The sequence below is a fragment of the Nicotiana tomentosiformis genome, chromosome 3, assembly GCF_000390325.3.
Source record: "Nicotiana tomentosiformis chromosome 3, ASM39032v3, whole genome shotgun sequence".
NCBI classification, from domain to species: domain Eukaryota; kingdom Viridiplantae; phylum Streptophyta; class Magnoliopsida; order Solanales; family Solanaceae; genus Nicotiana; species Nicotiana tomentosiformis.
This window is the reverse complement of record NC_090814.1, coordinates 47,601,587-47,610,452: the sequence shown is the minus strand read 5'-3', so window position 1 is coordinate 47,610,452 and position 8,866 is coordinate 47,601,587. Positions and strand designations below refer to the sequence as shown.

Here is an 8,866-nt window from a genome sequence, read left to right as displayed (position 1 = left end):
ATACTATTGAATATGGCTTATATATATGGCTTATGTAAATTATATTATAGAATTGTCACCTATATATATATATATATATATATATATATATATATATGTGACAATTCTATAATATAATTTACAAATTGCTTTAGATATTTTTATTACCATTTTTTTCTCTAACTTGTATAAAAAAAATTTAAAAATAGAAAGTATCTGTTGGGCCCACTTAGGCCCGGGACCGGCTCACTTAACCCGGGACCGTTAGTTCGTGGTTTCGATCCCGGGCCGGTTCCAACAAGAAGCCCGCGAAGTTCGGAACCGCTTAGGACCGGCCCGCCTAGGACCGACCCACTTAGGACCGGGCCCGCGAAGCCCACTTAGGATCGGGCCCGGCCCACATGCCACCCCTAATGTCATAGCATAATTATTTACTCCCTCCGGTCCACAATAAGTAATTTTTTGGCCCTTTTTTCGTGATCCAAAATATCTGATTTTTCTAGATTTCAAGAATGAATTAATTATTTTTTTCTACATTGCCCTTCGAGTAAATAGTGTTGGAGTATGTGTTAGGAGTATTTATGTGAAGAGATAGTAAAGGTTAATATGATCAGTTTCATTACTAATTAATGTTAAAAGGTAAAATTTTTAATCTGTGTGAAAACAACCCAAAAATCATTTATTGTGGACAGGAGGGATCAGAGTACCATTTATTTATTCTAGGTTATCACACTATAAATATCACAGAAAAAAACTTAAAATCTTACAAAGACAGCGCTTTAATGCAGTTAACTTCACCAAGAAGTGATTATTAAAACTAAAAGTAGAGGAACGTGGGCATTGCGTCGGATTCACGTAGCAGTAGTACTAGTATTCGCTACTAGAAAAGACTTGTGATTCTATTAGTTTGATAGAGGAATTTTATTCTTCTTTTCTTTCTTTAAACACTTGGGTGGGATTTTAATGAAAGCTGATGCATGACACTATGATTCTCTTGCTTCTTCTCCCTTCAGCTGCTGCTTCTGATATATGCTACTGCTAGATTGTATGTGAACTAAGCACACCCCCACCGTATCACATGAGCATCATATTCATATTCCTATATAAATATTTTCTTTCTTTATTTTCATTAAACAAATTTATCTTAGAACTAATTTCATTTGTTCCTACTTTTTAAGAAAATAGTACAAACTTCAGAAATTTATGGGGCTAGTTTCTTGATAAAAATTGGATATTTTTGTCTTTACATTAAGTGTACATGAATGTGAAGAGGATTTTGAGGGTAGTGAAGTGATGAACTCTGACGTTGTTTTGTACCAACATACACTTGTTTCATATAAAGTACTTGTATGAATAAAGAGGGAAAGATTCCGGAGGAATTAATTCTGATACTTTTTCAGGGGTATAAATTTGTAGGCAGACTTGTGAAAAGAATAATTTGTATTGCTTTACTCTCCTTGCTTAAAGGCATACCAGAAGATAGCGCGGGGCTGCAGCGGACTTACTGCCGTACCTAAGGTATGCTAAGATTTCTGTCTGTTTTGATGATCAAATAGTCTACGTAACTTCGTAAGGTAAGGGTAAGGTTCGCGTACACTCTACGTTTTTCGGATCCAATTTTGTGGAATGTTACGGGGTATGTTGTTGTTGTATAGCGTCTGAAATAACATCTCTAGATTCGTTTAGCAGTTTGTTCTTAATGCTTTTGAATGTTCTTATAAGTGCTCTTACCACTTTTTAATATGATGGTTCCTCTGTTTTTATACAAGCATAGTGCTTTTCGCTATATAGTCAAATGGAGAACTTTGCGATTAGCTATTGAATGTGGTCATCTTCTATCTGTAAAATACAATAAAAGGGGTCTATTCCCAATTATTTAGCCCCGGAGCACATGCCCCAAAAACAAAGGGGGGCAAGGTCCAAACAACCCTCCCCCCTCCAAACAGAAATTGTAAAAAGTAAAATCTTGACACAAGATAAAGGGTTTCGTTGCAAGCAGCCAAATTTTAGAGACAAAGACAATGGATAGGGTAAAGGTGGATTTGTGAGATTGTGATTGCTGAATTTTAAGTGTAGGTCAAAGTTGTTCTATTCTTTCTTACACCTGAAGTGTATATGTAATTGAAATATAACCCAAAATTGAATAACAGGAGAATTTATTATATGGAAAAGGACCAAAAATACCCTTGAACTATTTGAAATAGCTCAAAAATGCCATCCGTTTATTTTTGGTACCAAAAATATCACTGACGTCTATATTTTGGACCGCAAATGCCCTTAAACTGTTAGTCTTGCCATTGAAGGTAACATGGCAGTCCAACTGGGTTAGATTTGCCTACATAGTCATTCACCTAAGCAATCCAGCATGGCAAAATTATTTTTTTGGAAAAATTATTTTTCTGGAATTTTTTTAAAAATACAAAATCAACACTTATTCCGAAAAAAGTAAAAAAAAAGTAGAAAAAATTATTTATTTCGAATTTTTTTATTAAAATACAAAATCAACACTTATTCCGAAAAAAGTAAAAAAAATTCGAAAAAATTATTTTTTTCGGAAATTTTTATTAAAATACAAAATCAAGACTTATTCCGAAAAAAGTAAAAAAATTATTTATTTCGGAAATATTTATTAAAATACAAAATCAACACTTATTCCGAAAAAAGTATTATAACATAATTTTTCCTGAATTTTTTTACTTTTTTCGGCATAAGTGTTGATTTTGTATTTTTTTATAAAATTCCGAAAAAATAATTTTTCCAAAAAAATAATTTTGCCATGTTGCATTGCTTAGGTGGATGACCATGTAAGCAAATCTAACCCAGTTGGACTGCCATATCACCTTCAATGGCAAGACTAACGGTTTAACGGTATTTGTGGTCCAAAATATAGACGGCAGAGATATTTTTGGTACCAAAAACAAACGGAGGGTATTTTTGAGCTATTTCAAATAGTTCAAGGGCATTTTTGGTCCTTTTCCGTTTAATAGATCATCTTGTCGCTTGGCGACTGTTTCTAGCTGTATTATATTCGGCCAGTGGCGGAGCCACCTTAAGCTAAGGTGTGTCAACTGATACCCCTTCACCGAAAAATTACATTTAATAGCTAAGTCAAAAATTTATTTTATGTATATATACTATATATTGACTCTCCTTAGCTTTTTTATATGTTTACTTCTTTATATTTTGACACCCTTTAGTAAAATTCCTGACTCTGCCACTACATTCGACTATAGATGAATGTTCATGGTTATAACTTGTAAGGCCAATTTTGACTAAACAGACCATACTACTCCTAAAGGTGTCACAAGAATTAATGAGAGATAATCTTGTGTAAGATTTCATGACACCCCCTCCACCCATACCTTTCTATCTTCGGCAAAGGGCCAAATATACCCATCTACTTTCGAAAATAGTTTAAGAATACCCTTCGCTATACTATTGGGTTATCTATACCTCTGCAGTCATACTTTGGGTTCAAGTATACCCCTTATTTAAATAGAGGGACACATGTCATCGTCCTGTTGGTTAATTCTACATATCTCCTAATTAATTAAAAAGACTCATTACCCATACCCGAAAAATATTTTTTTTTTGTAGAAACTGGAAAAAACTAAATTATTTTTTTACTAAAAACTGAAAAAAACGAAAATATTTTTTTTTCCAGTTTTTACAAAAAAAACTGCTTTAAAACAACTGAATCATTTTTAACTAAAAACTGAAAAAAAACTGAAATAGTTTTAACTAAAAACTGGAAAAACAATATATTTATTTTTTCAGTTTTTACAAAAATATTATTTTAGAAAATATTTTTCAGCTTTTTTTAAAATGTAAAAACTGGGAAAAACAATATTTTCGTTTTTTCACTTTTTAGTAAAAAATATTTCAGTTTTTTTCAGTTTTTACAAAAAAAAAATTGCTTTAAAAAATTAATTTTCAGCTTTTGTTTTTTCAGTTTTTACAAAAATATTGTTTTAGAAAATATTTTTCAGTTTTTTCTAAAGATGGAAAAAAATTATTTTTGCTTTTTTTAGTTTTTAGTAAAAATAATTTCAGTTTTTTCCAGTTTTTACAAAAAAAAAAATTACTTTAAAAAATTATTTTTCGGGTATGGATAATGGGTCTTTTTAATTAATTAGGAGATATTTAGAATTGACCAACAGGACGATGACACGTGTCCCTCCGTTTAAATGAGGGGTATATTTGAACCCAAAGTATGATTGCAGGATATAGATAACTCAATAATATAATGGGGTATTCTTAGATCATTTTCAAAAGTAGAGGGATATATTTGGCCTTTTTCCGTTCTATCTTCTAAACCCTTTAATTTGCCTACTTATATACTTTACATGGTCTCGTCTTAAGTAAAAATAACGTCTTATTGGCCCCTTTCGTCAATACTCCAAATTTGAAATGGCTTCTCCCTTTTTCTGAGGTCAGAATACCAACAAGGATGCTCTCAATTTTTGGAGTAGACTTAAATGATGGAGGCAAAATCCAGGTAAGGCATATTTGGACAATTATTTCTAATGTAGTTGTGCGTTGGCTCGATAAAGCTCGTGGGCCAATAGCGCTAAAAAGAATTGACCATGTAATAATACTCCAATATAATAAATGGTTTTATTACGTAGACAATGACCCTTTATAGCAGCCTCGAAACCGCAAAATGGAAGAGGAGTCATTAGTCAATGTTAATTTTGGAGATGGCTACTAAAAAATAGAAGGAAAAAAAATTCTTAACTAATCTTTGGCTGTTGCAACTTGGGTTTGATATAGACGTGTCAATAAAGTGGTGAAAACTACGGTTACAAGGTTTAAATCAAAGTAAGACAAATACAAGAGGTGATTTTTTCTATTTGTCTAACCTTGGCAGCATAGTTAATTAGTATATCCTGAAATAGTTGAAGTATGTACAAAACTGACTGGACCACTGCTATTTTAAAAAATGCTGACAGAATGCAATACATACGTATGACCTAATTAACAAATTTTACCGAATACTTGTAGGATGAAGATCTTGAAATATTTTATTAGCTTATCACGCGTTGGCTTTGCAATAATCTAGCTGTCATCAGCCATGAAAAAGGGTGTTTTTGTTAAGCAAAAAAATGTCAAGATATGTATATGTGAATTCGGGATTAACGGATAAGAAGGGGTACGTGCTGATGACATGATTGTTTTGAAATTAAGATGTCAGTGCCTTCCACATGGGAAAATAAGCCAAGTCATAAAATATCTACGGCGATCTTATTAGGAAACTTCTTCATAAACTCAAGTATAAATACTTTTGTTGCTTCATTCTCAAATTACATTACCAAGAGTTTGACCAGATTTGTTCTTGTCTTGTTTCAGATTGTAACTTTCTGGGATCAACCTTATTTAGGAAGCTATTTGAAGAATCATGAACGCTTTAGCAGCAACCAATAGAAACTTTAAGCTAGCATCTCGTTTGCTAGGCTTGGATTCCAAGCTTGAACAGTGTCTTCTCATTCCATTTAGGGAGATTAAGGTTTGTTGTTCATTCCATTTTTGTCTTTTTGCAATTCTTTTCTTGAGTTCTTTGCTCCATTTGGGTGCTGCAATACATTTTTATTTTGGGTGCCAAGATTTTGATGACATCCGACATGCCACTTTGATCATTATGCACCTCCTATGATCTAGGCATCTAGCCATTCTAGGAACTGGCCAGATTGCATTTTGCGCTGATCTTGGACATTGTACATAACATTCTGAGTTTGACTTAAATTTCTACTTTTCTACTAGACTTTTACACGTGAGACAATTTTTTATAATATGGTCTTCGAGCAGTTACGTGCACTTCGATTGTTATCCTGTGTTAGTGGAAGTACCGAATGACTCTGTCCATCACAGCATAGCCCAAATAAATCACCTCTATCTTTTTGTCTTTGATGAGAGTTGGACCCTAGTCTCTCATAGTTTAGTCTTTCAGACCATTTCATTGACTGCTAGATCACACATTTGGGTGCTGGACTGTTTTGTCAACCCTTTGTTTTTTGCACTATTGTGCTTGTATATGCAGTTTCTTTTTCATTTTTCTGTAGGCCGTGCTTATTGACTGATATTGCAGGTTGAGTGTACAATACCAAAGGACGATGGCTCATTGGCAACTTTTATTGGATTCAGGGTACAACACGACAATGCTCGAGGCCCCATGAAAGGAGGAATCAGATACCATCCTGAGGTTAGTTGTTTAACTTCACTGAATTACACAGAATGGCAAGATTGATCGAGTTTCTTTAATTCAAGATCATGTTTTTGATTAATGTAACAATGTCTGATACTGATTCAAATGGTTATGAGTAATGTAGGTAGATCCGGATGAGGTGAATGCCTTAGCACAGCTAATGACATGGAAGACAGCAGTTGCCAATATACCATATGGAGGGGCTAAAGGAGGAATAGGGTGTAGTCCCAGTGACTTAAGCATCTCTGAGCTAGAGCGACTTACTCGAGTATTTACTCAAAAGATACATGACCTTATTGGAATTCATACAGATGTTCCAGCACCTGACATGGGAACAAATCCACAGGTATATATATGTCTCAGGCATAGCATTTTATCGGACAGGAGAAAGTGTCATTTCCCCTTAACCTTTTGGCATGCTACGGATGGATCTAACTGAAGTGTTGCTTTACGCAGACAATGGCATGGATTCTAGATGAGTACTCAAAGTTTCATGGCTATTCACCTGCAGTGGTAACTGGAAAACCTATTGTGAGTATGAATAACATTCTGATTTCTGATTGACGATCCTGTACACTCCATAGTTCATTTTACACGATCCGAGTAGTGTAAATAAACTTTCAGTTGATGATAACCTATTCTCATTGTCTGTATTTTCTAGCTTGACTCACAACTATACAACCTTTGTATTGGTTTAACTTGAGAAATTCAATATTTTGACAACAGGATCTTGGTGGATCTCTAGGCAGAGATGCAGCTACTGGTAGGGGTGTTCTTTTTGCTGCTGAAGCACTGCTTAGAGACCATGGAAAGAGCATTGCTGGGCAGCGTTTTGTTGTTCAGGTTAGTGTCCTTATTTCAACTAACAATTATGGAGAAACTTAATCTCGAAAACAAAAATGAACAGAATTAATTCCACACTAGCTGATTGGTTGGTAAGGAAAGATACAAAAGGATACAGAAAGTACTTTTTGTTGGATAGGTCTGGAATTTGATACGATTTCTTTCATTTCAGGGATTTGGAAATGTTGGTTCTTGGGCTGCACAACTCATTACTGAGCAAGGTGGGAAGATTGTTGCAGTAAGTGACATAACAGGTGCCATAAAGAACAAAAATGGAATCGACATAGCAAGTCTACTCAAACATGTGAAAGAAAATCGCGGAGTTAAAGGTTTCCATGGCGCGGATTCAATAGATCCTAATTCTATACTGGTAGAAGACTGCGATGTTCTTATACCAGCTGCCCTTGGCGGAGTAATTAACAGGTTCTTCTCATGCTATTTCTATAAAACTAGTTATTACCAAGCTCTTGTCATTTTAGATTTGTGATACATTTAAATATCTTTAAAGGGATAATGCAAAAGATATTAAAGCCAAATTCATTGTTGAGGCTGCTAACCATCCAACTGATCCAGAAGCTGACGAGGTCAGTGTTTTAGTTCAGTTATTATATATGAAACACAGGACAAGAGAACAACAAAAATTAAACTAATTTTGTTCATGCAGATTTTGGCAAAGAAAGGAGTTGTCATTCTGCCAGACATATATGCAAACTCAGGAGGTGTTACTGTCAGCTATTTTGAATGGGTTCAGGTATCAATTTGACCTTCATATCTTCTCATACTCCAGCCAAACTGTGGTGTCAATAACTCTTGATATCTAGTAGTTCTGTTAACGTAGCATATTAACTTTTGGATGATTTTGTAATGCTAGAACATCCAAGGTTTTATGTGGGATGAGGAGAGAGTGAACACTGAGCTAAAGGCATACATGAACAGAGGTTTTAAAGATGTCAAGGATATGTGCAAGACTCACAACTGCGATCTACGAATGGGTGCCTTCACCCTAGGCGTCAACCGTGTTGCCAGAGCAACAACACTAAGGGGATGGGAAGCCTAAGAATGAGGCGACGATTGCTTCTTCTTCAAATAAACATATACTCTAAACCATATAGTTCATATACTTCTGCATATTCATTTCTGCACTTCTGCAAAATTTGACAAAAATTTAGCCATTTCAATAGTTTTGCTTGACCTTTTAAAAGAAAAATAAATGTTGTACACCGTCATTCTTATGAGTACAAGATGGCTTGAAATCACTGGAAGGGGCCAATTTGCTTGGTCTTATTCTTTATTATTAATCAAACAAAGTTTTATAATTGTCTTTGATCTTATTGTTTTCCTAAGAACGAACCAGAAATATTTACAAGCTTTTGTAGATATCTTAAATGAGGGAACTACACAAAATACCTACTTGGGCCTATTATATTACCCGTTTCTACCCATCTTTAAAAATAATTACATAAAATACTTATACGACCAAAATAAATTACCCGCCCACCCAAACCCCACTTAAGCCGCGAGATCCATTTGTTGAGATTCTTCTGTTTTGGTAATCATTACATGTAAGCACGAGATATGAATTTAGCAAACTTCTTCTTCTTTATGGCAGATTATATTCACCTATAGATCGTACGACAATTGACCTCTATTTTAGCATTGATGAGTTTTTCTTACAAATAAATAATATTCAATTAACATACAAATCTCTCAAATAGGATTTTCTCTTTTATCGTCTTCTCAAATATAAATAAACGTTTTTCTTCTATCTTTCTCATTTCATAATAGGATCTATGTGTCCATTGAATGTTTTTTATTAATTTATGCTCCATTTCAAAATGGTAT

General features: G+C 34.1%; 1 protein-coding gene across 4 annotated transcripts; it reads left to right on the top strand.

The window, feature by feature from the left end:
* Positions 1–1,379: 1,379 nt before the first annotated feature.
* LOC104112949 (glutamate dehydrogenase B) lies at positions 1,380–8,340 on the top strand. Of its 4 annotated transcripts, none has more exons than XM_009622998.4 (10): positions 1,380–1,497; positions 5,329–5,485; positions 6,065–6,178; positions 6,306–6,527; positions 6,638–6,712; positions 6,908–7,024; positions 7,197–7,447; positions 7,533–7,608; positions 7,689–7,775; positions 7,896–8,340. In XM_009622998.4, exons 2-10 carry the CDS (start codon positions 5,378–5,380, stop codon positions 8,079–8,081), a joined length of 1,236 nt encoding a protein of 411 aa, XP_009621293.1. In that variant the 5' UTR covers positions 1,380–1,497; positions 5,329–5,377; the 3' UTR covers positions 8,082–8,340. The 4 variants fall into 4 exon arrangements, with proteins under 4 accessions (XP_009621293.1, XP_070053020.1, XP_009621294.1 ...); XM_070196919.1 differs by lacking the exon at positions 1,380–1,497 and adding an exon at positions 4,422–4,477; XM_009622999.4 differs by lacking the exon at positions 1,380–1,497 and adding an exon at positions 5,137–5,251.
* The last annotated feature ends 526 nt before the right edge of the window (positions 8,341–8,866 follow it).

What these genes read in the sequence shown, in the direction of transcription:
- LOC104112949 (XM_009622998.4), top strand. Translation starts at nt 5,378, where the DNA reads ATGAACGCTTTAGCAGCAACCAATAGAAACTTTAAGCTAGCATCTCGT. An exon ending in TTCCATTTAGGGAGATTAAG is followed by an intron (nt 5,486 to 6,064) that starts GTTTGTTGTTCA and finishes CTGATATTGCAG; the next exon opens with GTTGAGTGTACAATACCAAA. An exon ending in TGGTAACTGGAAAACCTATT is followed by an intron (nt 6,713 to 6,907) that starts GTGAGTATGAAT and finishes TTTTGACAACAG; the next exon opens with GATCTTGGTGGATCTCTAGG.